Consider the following 14,057-nt stretch of genomic DNA (forward strand, 5'->3'; position numbering starts at 1 on the left):
CAAGTAACAAGCCTCTTATGGAGATAGAATTCCTACGGGAGGAGCAGAACTCACCTTCGAGTGTTATTAGCTCGTGAGCCCTCAGTACACCCTGACTCAAGCCTGTCCCCCCACACGATACCTGGGCTGCCCATACCCGGTGGCTAACGGATGTGCCCCAGCTATGTATACAACAGTCGCATTTTTAAACAAATCTTACTTCCGGTCCCGAGGTGTCTCTGTGCTCACGGAGTGGTACCTCAGAAGTTTCCTTTGGGAGACCCCCGGAGACCCCTGAGCTGGTTCCGGAGGCTCCTGGCACTCCACAGGCAAGTGGCTCAGGGTGTTGGCGCGCCTTCGGAAGCTCTGCCGGGGTGACAAAGGGGCGGGCTCTTCTGCGGGGTGGCTCTCCGGGTCACTGGACAGGTCCTCCGAGGAGCCCTGGAGCCTGAAGGAGCTCTCAAGGGTGGGCAAGGCCTCTCTCTCACACCCAGACGGCTCCTGGCGGCAGAGGGACAAGAGGTCAGGCGCATCCCGGGAATCTCCTCCCAGGGGCAGGAAAACATTCCGATGCGTAAGCACCTCTGATCATAATGCCATCTAGAGGCCACCCACAATCCAAGGACATGAAGGCCCAGTAAGTGCCTGCTTAGAGACCAAACCCTGGGCTGCTGGCCAGAGGGGAAACCTGCCCACAGCCCAGGGGGAGGACGGAGCTGTTGTAGGTAAGCCGCGCACAGCCCTTTCTCCCTGTAAAAGCTCTACGGTGCTTTGAACCCACACAACTTGTCTGCACTGTTCACACCAACCAAGACGTTCTTTATCTCTGCCAAGTGCGTTCACACATTCTAGCCACATTCTTAAGGCACTCTAACTTCGATCTAATGCTGAAATTTAACTTGGTGATCCTGAGGCTAAAAACTATATCCTATATTATTCTTAGAAAATGAAGAATCTCCCTTTAGGCACTTATTGCCAGAACTCAGGGCCAATCATTTAACTTCTTTCTGTATCCCAATTTTCTCAACTGTACAAGGGAAGAGAGAAAATTTATCTCACGGTGTTTCAAGAATTAGGCAAGGTAATCCAAGTGAAAGTGCACTGTAAAATGTTATACAAACATAAGTTACTGTATCAGGTACTCAATGAAGCTACTGAGGGGTAACCCCAGCGTTCGTTGAGAAGCAGGACAATAATACCACAGTCTTTGGAGATGTACACTTTTTCGAAGAGATGAACTAGTACTCGGGCAATTCTATGCTTAGCACTGTGCCCAGGACATGGTTGGAGGCCAATATATTCTTCTCCAATCAAAGACCATAAAATAGGGGGTAGGGGGGAGTGTATCAGCTTGCCCCGATGAACCTGCTAGAGGGGATAAGTAAATCACATGGAAAGAGTAAAATGAAATGAATGCATCTAATGATGGACTGAAGAATCTAAATTCTATCTGCTCATTTGCTAGACAGTTGAATGCTCTTCAGATGATATGTATTAAGGATTTTAACTTTTAGAAATACATGTTTATTGAAGGGAGAGATTATATACACTTAATTTTGTAGGAATTAGGAAAATTTAATTCCCAACACACTACAAAATATTAATTACCTTTAAACATAGCTGAAATCTTTCATTCTTCAAGACTCTGTCGTTCCAAAGACCCTTTAAGGATTTAAAATTTTGTCTAAGACAGTACATCACAGCAAACGACCTCCATTATGCAAACCTGTTCATCTCAACTCTTCCTAACTTCCTTCCAAATTATATGAAGGAATTAATCCTTAATCTTATACCTAAAAGGGCCAGTTGGATGTTCCTCAACAATTAGATATCAATCTACTGGTAGGGATCCAATTATGTAAAACAGATTATTTTTACAACAGTTTCTCAATCTCAGGATAAAAAAAAGTAAAGATGTGTAAAGAAGTACACATACAGGGGCGCCTGGGTGGCTTCAGTGGAAAAGCCTCTGCCTTCGGCTCAGGTCATGATCTCAGAGTGCTGGGATCGAGCCCCAAGTCGGGCTCTCTGCTCTGTGGGGAGCCTGTTCCCCACCCACCCCCCCGCCTGCCTCTCCGCCTACTTGTGATCTCTCTGAAATATAAATAAAATCTTTAAAAAAAAAAAAATACTCCCACACACAGTACAAGCAGGTAGTCTCTGAAAGCTGCACTTCTCTTCAGATTATACAAATTCAAACTTCGTGTATTTTCCTAGATCTGTGCTTCGGAGAAGAATACAAAACAAGCAGTAAGACTTCTGGAAAAGTCACTTGAGTGACACGAACTTCTTCACAGTATCTTTATTTGCAAAGATCTGGAAAGCCTCTTCCCTGTCCACTCCCACGGGTGCAATGCCTAGCCTTTACAATTTAATTCAGAAGCACCACTGCCCCCATTCCTGCGCTTTCTCTGGTTCCACTGATCCAAAATAACCACCCTTTCCCTTGCTCCTGGGATGGCTACGTTCTCGCCATCTCTTAGTCTAACTCTCAGGGCTCCTTCCATACTCTGATGCTGCTGCCATTGGTGTCTCACTTCCCAGGTGAGCTCCTGAGGACAGAAGCTTTGTCCCATACATCTGTTAAACCATAAACTGTTTCCAAATGTGAAGTAAACTGTACGGTAGAACCAGTATATGGTGGACAGAAGTCAGATGACGCTCCATCCCACTAGATTTTAACATAGAAAATCCTTTTCAGAGGACTGGTATCTAGAGCCTTGCCCCACCCAGAGACAGTTCACAAACCCAGAGCACCCATGCCACCCTGGAGCTTGTCACAAATGCGGCATTCCAGCCTCCCCGCCCCGACCCCAGCCTCCTGAGCCAGAGGCTGGATTTTTGCTGGAATCCCATTAACAGTAGGCCTGAGAACTTAAATAGCCCCTTCCAAGGCAGTGTATCTCAAGGGGTCGACTGCAAGTGGTAGGAACAATCTTCTTGGTCTGCCACGAACATTTTTAAAATTAAAAAGAACCAAAGGGAACAGTGTATGTCACAGGCTGTTTACGGTAAATACTGTTTGGGGCGATTTTAATTCTGGACATGAGTGTGCACGTGTGTGTGTGTGTGTGTGTGTGTGTGTGTAATCGTGTCACAGTGTTAAATGAGTTTCTCACTGTGGCCATGGTCTAAGCGCTCTGGAAGTCACATGCCCAGGAGGAAACTCAGGAGAACTTCGGAGCTGTGTGGTCAGGAGACAGCTCCCCACAGCCAGCGTCTCTGGTGCGTCTGAAAAGCGGCTTTGGTAGCAGCAGGAAAGCTGGCCCCCCCAGCACACACCCCAAACTCACTTCCTGGTGGTTAAAAAAAGTTGAGGCTGCTTAAATGTCTAGAAAGCAAGAAACAAGGACACGGACACAGGTTTGTTACCGAAGAGAACTGCTGGCTTGCCCGTTACCATGAGGCTGTGCTTGGGGAGAGACCCAACGGGCGAAGCTTAGTTGTCTAACTCATAAGATCAGTAATATTTAATCACAATCATAAAGCCAGCCAAAGGGTCAAAGTATTCAAGCTGTAAACTTCATGCAATTCACAAACCCACTCTGGAGGTTTTCCTAATTGCAATTATTTTTCGTACTGGCCAAGAAGCTCATTAGGTGCTTTGTGATAAATGACCTCCCAGGCTCTCAGGGATCTCAAACTGTGACCGCGCTTCTTTGCTTATGGAAGGGCCACTGTTTCGTGACGTGAGACTTTTCAGTCACAGAATTGCAAGACCCTCCCCCCTGCGCCGAGGATTCTCAGGCACCAAACTTGTCATGACGAACGACGCGGGGCTCCCTGGGGTCCTTTTGTAGGCTATGCAGGTAGCAGATGAACAGATGACCCATCTGCTGACTTCTTCAGGGGTCACAGAAAGGGAAATGTGCTTACTTTGCTCATGTTCCTGAAAGTGCTAGACGTGGAGCTGTCCAGATCCAGACTGGCAGAGGGTTCCTGGAGGCCTCTGGCTTTGCTACCCTACAGAAAGGAAAGCAGTCAAGTTAGGATCCCCTAGGCTGCTGCAAAGGCGTCAGCTAGAAGCAGCTTGGTCTATTTAAACAGTCTCGGGAAAAATGCATCTACTGAGAAAAGCTGCGGAGCACCTATGTGCATTAAGATAATCCACATTTCTGGGTGCCTAAGTGGTTCAGTGGGTTAAGCCACTGCTTTGGGCTCAGGTCACGATCCCAGAGTCCCGGGATCGAGTCCCGCATCAGGCTCCCGGCTCCGCGCGGAGTCTGCTTCTCCCTCTGACGTTCTCCCCTCTCATGTTCTCTCTCGCTCTTTCTCAAATAAATAAACAAAATCCTTAAAAAAAAAAAAAAAAAGATACTCAACATTTCTGTTTGTTTGTTTTGTTTTTTTTAATAGTGCAACCACCTAAATGTTCCTGAACACCATGCAGATGAGTCATTTGGCAGGGATGACAGGCAGGAAGGAGAGACAATCTGTCTCTGAAGAAAAGCAAGTGCTAAAGCAGGCAGGCTCAACACCTGTCTCCCGAGTCCCAAGCTGTCACCGCTGGGCAGTGACAGGACACTCAGACAACGTTCTATCTGCTCAGGAGCTCTCAAAGGTGGCCACCTGGTTTTGTACATGGACTGTCATTAATTATCTCTAAGGATGTTGCAAAATTCTGAGAAATACCTTCAAACAAAATAAAATTCAACTAGAACAAAATTAAGCATGGTTCAAATGGAGTATATCATAAAATTAAAGAAAAAAATAAAAACTAACAAACCCTGTAAGATATTCCAAGCTCCAGAAAGACGTGAAACTTTCAAAGAAAATCAAACTCAGGTTTCTTAGGCGTGCCATCAAAGGTCATCTCCACTCACTGGGGTGGGGAGTACAGAGCACGAAATTTCTTAGGGAGCTCCTAGATCGGTTTCCTAAGGAAACCTATGTTTCCTTCACTCTTCCTGCAGAATGCAGTCTGCAAACATGTCCGTGAAGGGCCAGATACTAAATCTCCCAGGCTCTGGGGCCATACTGTCTGTGGCAACTACTCAGCTCTGCACAAAAGCAAACTAAGAATACAGGCAGATGAATGCATACAGCCGTGTTTCCAAAACTTTATTTACAAAAACAGGAAGTGGGAAGCACATGACCGGAGCGCCACAGTTCAATGGCCAGCTGCAGAGAGGCCTAGACTCGTGCCAGCCATGGCCGACGGTGAATGGCTTTTGAAGCTGTGCTTGGTGGCACTTAGGGACGAGGGGACCCACGCTTTACTACATCTAATCTGTGCTCTTCACAGAGACTGGCCAATGAGTAACATCCTTTTGAGAAACAAAAATACCAGGCTTTGTAAGAAAATTTCTTTTAACCTAAGCCAAGTTAAAAACTAAAGTGTGGGTAACCTTGCTCTAAGATAGAGAAGACATTAAAAAGGTTTTTACGCTTCTGTACTTTATGACAAACACTGACGGCACAGAAGCAAAGAAATGAGGGCGCCCGGCCGGCCCCACTGGGAGAGCACGTGACTCCTGCTCTCAGGGTCATGAGGGTGAGCCCCACAGTGAGTGTAGAGATTTCTTCAAAGGAAATATATTTTTTTTAAAGGCAAGGAACTGAATCTTATGTTCTCTTAAAAAGCGATTTTAACTTAGGAGAAATTATGCTACTTACCCGGGATAAAATACTTTCTAAAGACTCTGTTAGAGATCTCTTCGCTTTGTTTTTCAGCATATCTAGCCTAAATCGAGTGGCACTCGGAGGTAACTCACTTCCAATGTTCTCTGCTGCGATCTGGGAGGTCTAAAAAGTGAAACAATGAAAAGTTAAGTCAGTCACTCCCGGCTTGCTGGCTTCCTTCCTTCCTTCTCAAAGGAATGATCTCTCAGATGCATCTTTTTGACCCCAGGCCACTATTCTGGCTCTGTGACCTCCTCTCACTTGCTCCTCGAAGGCAAGGCTGCAAGTCCAGGAAACAGTTTGCCTGAAAGTATTGCTCCAAACAAAACGAGGAAATGTATGTGGAAACCACTCCGTTAACCAAGCTCGAGAGCTCGGGCTCTGTGGTCGGCATTAGTCATGTCACTCACTACTGGCCCTGGACAAGTTACTTCCTCTCTCCTCGCCTTGGGTCCTTCCTCTGTCAATTCAGACCCACCTCAGGACCTAATCCGAATGCCTTGTTGCCAGAGCAAACAGGTAATTTACCGTGTAAGCTCTGAGCAGAGCTGCTGGTGCCCAAGGTGGATAGCGTTAGCTCTGCCAAGCAGAGGGTAACTTGCATTTGGGGGAATTTCAGAGGTTGGAACAGATTAAATTAATCAACTCAAGAATCCACTCCATAACCCTAAGTCGATCCCTTTGTCACTTTCTGTGGAGTTCTGTCTTCTCCACTTCTGCCTCTGCCCCACCTAAGGCTTCCGTCACCCCTTCCCCCTGCAACCACACTTATCCCCCCCCCTCACTGACCAAGACAACACATGCATCTGCACCCCCGCCCCCCAGCTCTGGCCAAGCACACATGCACGAGTTGAGAGCAGCGAGGAGCCCGGACAGCCGCTAAGAGTCACAATTGCTGACGTCTATTGACGTCTATTCTCGGGGCTTTAACGTGTGTTGGTTCATCTGAAGCTCAGAAGCAGCCCGTGAGGAAAGCTCCCATGTGTCCTCAGTCTGCAGGTGCAGGAGCTGAGGGACGGCAGGTGAAGACGTGTCCGAGGCCACAGAGCTGAGGAGCCGCAGAGAAGCATGTCTTAGCCACTGCTGCCCATGCTTAACGGAACACGGTGCAGACCTCTTTGACGCCTCCTGGAACCACCCTCCGTTTTCCAGCCGCACAAACAGCCCCACTCCTGAATGTGGTGTTCGTCAACTCGTACCGTTTACCTTCACAAACGTGTACGTATCCGTAAAACACACGTGACGGTCTACATGTAGCTGAAGCTTTAAATGAACCGATCGCCCTGTAATACCCTCCCATAGCTACCTTGTGTCTTTCACTGTAGTTTTTGAGATTCGTCTATGTTGACAAATGTTCTTTGATTCACTCACTTTAATTAGAGTGCAGTAGTTCACTGGATGACAACATAATTTGTTCATGTTCCTGTGCTTAAATACGGATTCCTTTGTGCTTTTACAAAGGCAACTGGGCTAATCTCTCCAAAACATAGCTCCTTAGCACATATGTGAAAGTTTTTGCAAGGCAAATAATTAGAAATGGCCTTGCCGGGTCACCAGGTCTGTGTGTCTTCACATGGGCCAGATACTGTCAAGGTTTTCTCTTCTAAATGATACTAATTCATAGTTGCAGTTTGCCTCTACATGGCACGGTCAGACTTTTCCATTTTTGTCCATTTGATGGGTATACGTGTCTTTTGTCTTCCCCTGATTCCTATGTGACTATGCATTTTTTATTTTATTTAGCTACTTGATGGTTAAAGATATCATGTCTTCTTTGAAATGATGAATTCTTTTTTTTTTTATAAACATCTAATATATTTTTATCTCCAGGGGTACAGGTCTGTGAATCGCCAGGTTTACACACTTCACAGCACTCACCCTAGCACATACCCTCCCCAATGTCCGTAACTCCACCCCCCTTCCAAACCCCCTCCCCCCAGCCACCCTCAGTTTGCTTTGTGAGATTAAGAGTCACTTATGGTTTGTCTCCCTCCCAATCCAATCTTGTTTCATTTACTCTTCTCCTACCCCCTTAACCCCCCATGTTGCATCTCCTCTCCCTCATATCAGGGAGATCATATGATAGTTGTCTTTCTCCGATTGACTTATTTCGCTAAGCATGATACCCTCTAGTTCCATCCACGTCGTCACAAACGGCAAGATGAAATGATGAATTCTTAATTCATCAATGAATGTCACAGTTTTCAAGGCAAAAAAGAGAAAGAAAAAGCCCTGGTAAGATCTACCTTTTGGCTTTATGCGGTCATCAGTTTTACTTCTGTGAGAACTAGAACGTGCATTAAGAGAATGACAACCTGCTTAGAAATTCCTTCGAGGGAGACCGTCATTTATCTTTGTGTTTTCACAGAGTACACTGAGCCCACTCTGGACACTTCACGCTTGCTTGCTGGAGGAGGAGTGAGCGAGCAATGATCACCAGGCAGGCCCGTGGGAAACACGTACCCAAAGCAACAGACTTACACAGCAGACACCGACTAAGTGCCAGCCACAGCAGGCACCACGGGCAGGTGCCTTCCTCATTGTCACTGGGACCCACACAGGGCCCTCGGGGACCTGCCTGGGACTCGCCCACTATCAGTTCTCCCACATAGTTAAGAAGTCGTGGGCTTGCTTTCAAGCCCCACACAAGTTTCCATAAAGTAGAAGCATTTTGAATGGACTGTTTGGATATATAAAGAAAACACTGGCTAGAAGACCAGTAGCACACAGCAGAAAGTATATACAAGAAAAACTGCACTTCTTTTCTGAAACCAGACCATAAGAATGTACCTGAGTTCAAAGCTCCCTCCGCTCTCCCCTCCCACCTAACAAGATGCTTCTCCAGGTCTACAATTCTCATATAATTAGAAAATAACTCATGTTTAGAAAGTATATTCCTTGTTTATTTTAAAATAAGCATCTAGACGTTTCTCCTTCAAAGATGATGCTGGTTCTTCAATAAGTTTCCAGTTTGGGGAGCTAGAGCGATTTGCACCGCGGTCATCACACTGCCCAGCCCACGACAGACAGGGGAATTCTGTGCACGGGAGTCTGGAGCCAAGTTTTCAATTCTGCGGCTACACTGATGTTCTCAGTCAGAATCCACCATCCCATGGCGCCACGGCGCACCCACCAGCAGCCTTACTTGTAACCATGAGCACCGTTAAGTAGCCGAGGTATCCACCCCAAGGATGACAGGAGAAATTGTGGGGCCCGCCCATGGAACAAAAAGGAAAAAACGACTCATCCATGCAACAGCATGAACAAGGACACGAACAGGCCAAGTGAAAGAAGCCGGAGCTGAACGAGTACAGACTCTCTGATTCCGTCTGCAGAAGTTCTAGGACAGGCAAGATTAATCTATGGTATAAAGAATCAAAACTGTGGTTGCCTGTGGGAGGGGTGGTGAGGACCGGCAGAGGTAGGGGGGTACACTCCGGGGTGAAAGAGGACGCTCTCTGTCTTGATGGGTCCTGGGCCAGGCCACCCAAACGTATGAAGATCTCAAAACTCAACAAGTAGGACACTCCAGATCTGTGAAACGTACAGGATGCCAATCTCCAAAAATGACTGTGTCACGTTGTATCGTGACTAACTGTATCACGTTGAAGTGTGTAGGAATAAAGGGCGCTGGTATCCGAAAGTTACAAGTCATCCCAAAAAAAGGTGAAATAAGAGATGGATGGATATATGGGAACGCAGATACTGCAGAACGCTACAAACACTATAATCGGGACGGTGGGCATATGAATGCTTGCTGTGTGTTTCCTCCAATTTTTCTACATGATTGAAAATTTTTCAAAATAAAATGTCAGAAAAAAACTCCTCTATTGGAAAACTGACCCAGGAAAATCGGTGAGTGTTTATATAACATTAGATTTTGTTAGGTAAGCTCCTAAAAAGCACAATGATTAAAATATCGCCCTTGGGGGGCGCCTGGGTAGCTCAGTGGGTTAAAGCCTCTGCCTTCGGCTCAGGTCATGGTCCCGGGGGCCTGGGATTGAGCCCCACATCAGGCTTTCTGCTCGGCAGGGAGCCTGCTTCCCTCTCTCTCTGCCTGCCTCTCTGCCTACTTGTGATCTCTGTCTGTCAAATAAATAAATAAACTCTTTAAAATTAAAAAAAAAAAAAAAAAAAGATATCGCCCCCAGACCTGTGACATGGGCTGCCGTTCCTAGACGCGCTGCTTGACCTCTTCCCCACATCCCCAACTCCAACAACGGTATTACACCACCTGCCTCAAAAAAGTTGTAGAAAAACTGGAATTGCTCATGCAAAAAATTCAAACTCTGGTACGTGGCAAATATTAAGTGGCAGCTGATTCAATATTCTTAATTTTTTGCACCAGCTCTATCCAGACAAGTAGAAACAATATGTCCGCTGACTAAAATGTGACACTCTTCTAACTTTATTACTTTACAGGTCTTTGCCCAAAGCGATTCTTCATTTCCCATAAGAACAAAATATCCTTCAGGTTTTCTATTTTATAAAAAATGGCTCCTCTGATAGCTAGCCAATGCTGCCATTTTAGCGTTTAGAAAGCACGTAGAGCGTCACCACTGGCTCGGAGCAGTGCCGCCCTGAGTCTGTGCTCAGCGTCTTCTGAACACTCGAAGGCCAGAGGGCCACAGAAGTTCACTGCTAAGGCCATGGTCCTACTCCTCTCTAGGTCAAGTCGTAACACTATCCAAAGGCTATGGGAATTTTCAGGTGCAACAAGAATGGAATCGACATTAGCGTAGTTAAACTATGTGGGAGCAGAAAAGGAGAGCAGGAATCGACTGGTGAATCTCACAGCGCCATCTGACCCGTCTAAAAGCAGCAGCTGCTCTGAAAAGCCCGATGTTCAGAGCTTGAGCGGGTGTCCAGCCTGGGGGAGCCCCAACCACAACTGGGGATCAGAGCAACTTCTTTACAGTCGCAGACATGAGCCTGCTGGGCAACTAAAGGGTTAGAAACCTCTAGAGAAAGCACTGGAAACTCTAGAGAAAAAGCTGGAAAGTGCTTTGTGAGGCTTGGACGCTGTGACTTAAATTCTCAAGTGGAAAAAAAAAAAAAATTAAATATATTTCACTGGGCTAAACTATGCCCAAATCATAAAGGTACTTCTCTGTTCCCTAAATATCGGTTTGGACTTAGGTCAAAACTTTCCATCCAGCATAAATGCTTTATTCCCCTCTAGCAATTCTAAATCATTTCAAAATTGTCAATTTCCAGTGGGGAAAAGTTAGGGAAGAAAATTACAACAGGAAAAAACTATTAATAGCGCAAGAGGGGGAAAAAAAAGGAGTGGAAACAAGCAAAGTAAGAAGTTGAAAAGCAACAGAGAATTCACTGTCAGGAGGGCTGGGTGGCCCACCCACGTGAACAGGAGAGCCCAGAAACCCCACACGGTCCTGGGAGGGGAGGGATGGGAACCGACAGAGGCCAGACGAGCACACACACAACGCACAGGTGTTAGGGCCCCTGCTAAGAGACACTATGGCTGGCCAAGGAGACGAAGAACAGTGTCAGACACTGTACTTGAGGGCTGTGAGCTCAGGAAAGGTACCTGACTGCCACAGTCAACTGTAAGGTAGAAATCTGCGGAGAATGAAACTGCATCATGGTTAGGTGACCAGAAAAGCAGAGATGTTTACAGGGAGGGGGCTTGCCACTGAGCACTAAAGCCCCTGTAGAACACGGCAGTTAGGCATTTTATAAAAAGGCAACGTGGGCACCTAGCGGCTCGATCGGTTAAGCGCCCAACTCCTGGTTTTGGCTCAGGTCATGATCTCATAGTTGTGAGATGGAGCCCCATGTCAGGCTCTGTGCTGGGCGTGGAGACTGCTTAAGATTCTCTCTCTCCCTCTGCCCCTTCCCCACCTTTCCAATCTCTCCCTCTCTCAATCTCTCTCCCTCTCTCCCTCTCAAAAAACCAAAAAACAAAAAAGACTGGGGCGCCTGGGTGGCTCAGTTAGTTAAGTGACTGCCTTCGGCTCAGGTCATAATCCCAGGGTGCTGGGATCAAGTCCCATGTTGAGCTCCCTGCTCAGCAGGGAACCTTCTTCTCCCTCTGCCCTCTGCCCCCTCATGCTCTATGTCCAATAATACAGAATAACATCCTAAAAAAAACCCAAAAAACCATATACTTTTGGAAAATTAAGGAATTTTTTGAACATCTTTCAGTGATATTTTCCTAGATTTTCTGACCTACAAGGAACTTAATTACAAAATGCACATGGAAGTTCCACTGGTTATCATGAGTTGACTTACAGGGAGTCTAAAGGACATAAAAACATAATCCGTGATACCATGTGCACGGAATCCCAGACTCGGAGCTCTTCAAAGAACAGACCTGCTGCAAGCCCCAGCTTCGGACACGGCACCCCGAGACAGAAAAGATGAACAATGCTCATGGCCAGAAGAGGAAGGCAAGCTGATTCCGGACCTCTACCACGCAGAACAGCATTAATGCCGGTTCGGTATGTGGCCAGCACGTAAGCCAGGCTCTCTAACGCTGCCCCTGACAGGTCAGGGGAGCTACCTTACATCCTCGTAGTACTGACATTCCAGGGAACAGGCTCCTTAGGAATTCTGAAGGCAGAGAGGCAAGGTCATTCCCGTTTTCCCGGGGAGAGAAGGGAGATGACCCAGACAGGCTCCCTGCAGGTCAAGTAGCTCGTTGCAGGAGTATCTGCTCTTAAACTTCATTCTCGCAGCTCTACACCCACCCTCTGCTGGGAGAGCCTGCTCCGCCCCCACCCCCAGGGTGCTGACGCCAACTTCCTAACTGCCTCCAAACACAGTCTAAATATTTCCAAATTTCCCCTACGTGTGCAACAAGTAAAAAATAAAACATAGGGAGAGAAAGAGTTTCAGAACTTGAGAAAATCCTCAAGATTCCATTTTACACAGCGTCCTGGTAAAATTTTAAAAAAAGGAAAAAAAATCCCATACCTGCTTTATCTCCCCAATATGGATGTGACCTTTTTGTTTCTCTTCGTATAAACATCTTAGGAAAGAAATGATCAATTCATTCTCTCGCTGTTCACTTCTTGGTCTTGATTTCTTAAAAAAAAAAAAAAAGAAAGAAAGAATACATTTATTTTTAGTTGTCAACAAAACTGCTAAACCATGCCTTTGAAAATGCTAACAGCTTCCATCCGCCCGTTATAATGGGTGCTTTTACCCAATCACCTCACTAGGGGGCACCAACGATCCTAGCTAGACAGGAACACCAGTCTTGAAATGGGACAATGGAGCCCCGTGAGCCAGATTTAGCTTTTGACCTTTGACGTCCTTATACCTAAAATAAATACTTCACATCAGAAGCACAAATATTTAATAAATAAGCTGTCAACAAGAAAAGAATAAAATCAGTGTAAACATCCAGAGGTCAAGAGCCACAGTGGCGAGCTACAAGTTTATAAACCTTTCGGGCTAGGGAACTGGAAAGGAAAAGAGCAACTGGCTCAGGGTCATGGTCCCACATGGCCAATGTGCTGGTCAGCATGAAGCACTTTCTGCAAGCCCCGCAAGGCATAAACTTGCACGCAATATTTCATGGCACTGAGTCACTTTTCTTTTTCCCTTCTTTTTTAAGGAAATTCTCCCTACATCTTTTACTTTTCAGACAGGGAGTGGCAAAGCACACTGAACCAGAAATCAGGATACGGAGGTCCTGGATACTGCCTGTGAGTGTGACCAAAGGTGAGTCATTGCAATCTTAGCTTCCTCATCTGTCCAGAGAAAGATTATGCACCAAATAAACTCCAAGGTCCCAAATTCTTTGGATCTAAAACATCAGGGTTCATTTTTAGAAGGCCATGTATTTAATGTATTATTTTCTCGGAAAAATGAAAAGTTATTCTGAAGACATACAAAGTTGCTAGTCTATAAACCTTGAAAATATGGGTTTTTGAAGATTTTGTTTGAGAGTGAGTGAGAGAGAAAGACAGAGAGAGAACACGAGCAGGGGGGAGAGAGGAAGAAAGAGAAGCAGACTCTGCCCTGAGAAGAGAGGCTGCCAGTCAGCGGGTAGCGTGCGAGCCCTAGGACCCTGGGATCATGACCTGAGTTGAAGGCAGACACTTAACCAACTGAGGCACCCAGGCGCCTTGAAAATGTGTTTTTCATAATGGTGATTATCCATTTTCCTGCTCCCCACCCCCATTCCAAACCTGCAGCCTGCCCTTCAGAACAAAGGTGGTAATAAATGAGTCAACTTTACAGACATCCAGTCTGGATCAAGGCCACTCCTGGAAACCTCCTCCCTGAGCTAACCTAGAAACCATGACTTCACCCTGCGTGTCGCAGGTTTTGGAAGCAAAGGGGACACCAACCCAGACCTTCTGGTATTCCTGCTCTTTAAAAAAAAGACCATTTGAAATGATAAGTTGTTCCTATGACTCAAGGAAAAGATAGTAAATGATTAGAACGAGTTGTTTTCACTGAGGATTTCCTGTTCTTTAAAT

At 46.2% G+C, this 14,057-nt stretch overlaps 1 protein-coding gene across 5 annotated transcripts in view; it reads right to left on the reverse strand.

Moving 5' to 3' along the window:
- Positions 1–14,057, reverse strand: part of TBC1D1 (TBC1 domain family member 1) — a 228,717-nt gene that overhangs the window by 87,411 nt on the left and 127,249 nt on the right. For all 5 annotated transcript variants that reach the window (XM_032853540.1, XM_032853533.1, XM_032853541.1 and 2 more), the window contains 4 exons: positions 12,541–12,651; positions 5,596–5,724; positions 3,856–3,942; positions 200–480 (listed from right to left, as the gene is read on the reverse strand). In XM_032853540.1, coding sequence (XP_032709431.1) covers positions 200–480; positions 3,856–3,942; positions 5,596–5,724; positions 12,541–12,651 — 608 coding nt within the window. The remainder of the gene's footprint in view (positions 1–199; positions 481–3,855; positions 3,943–5,595; positions 5,725–12,540; positions 12,652–14,057) is intronic.

This window comes from Lontra canadensis, unplaced genomic scaffold (genome assembly GCF_010015895.1).
Source record: "Lontra canadensis isolate GAN:19392208 unplaced genomic scaffold, GSC_riverotter_1.0 scaffold1, whole genome shotgun sequence".
Classification (NCBI taxonomy): Eukaryota; Metazoa; Chordata; class Mammalia; order Carnivora; family Mustelidae; genus Lontra; species Lontra canadensis.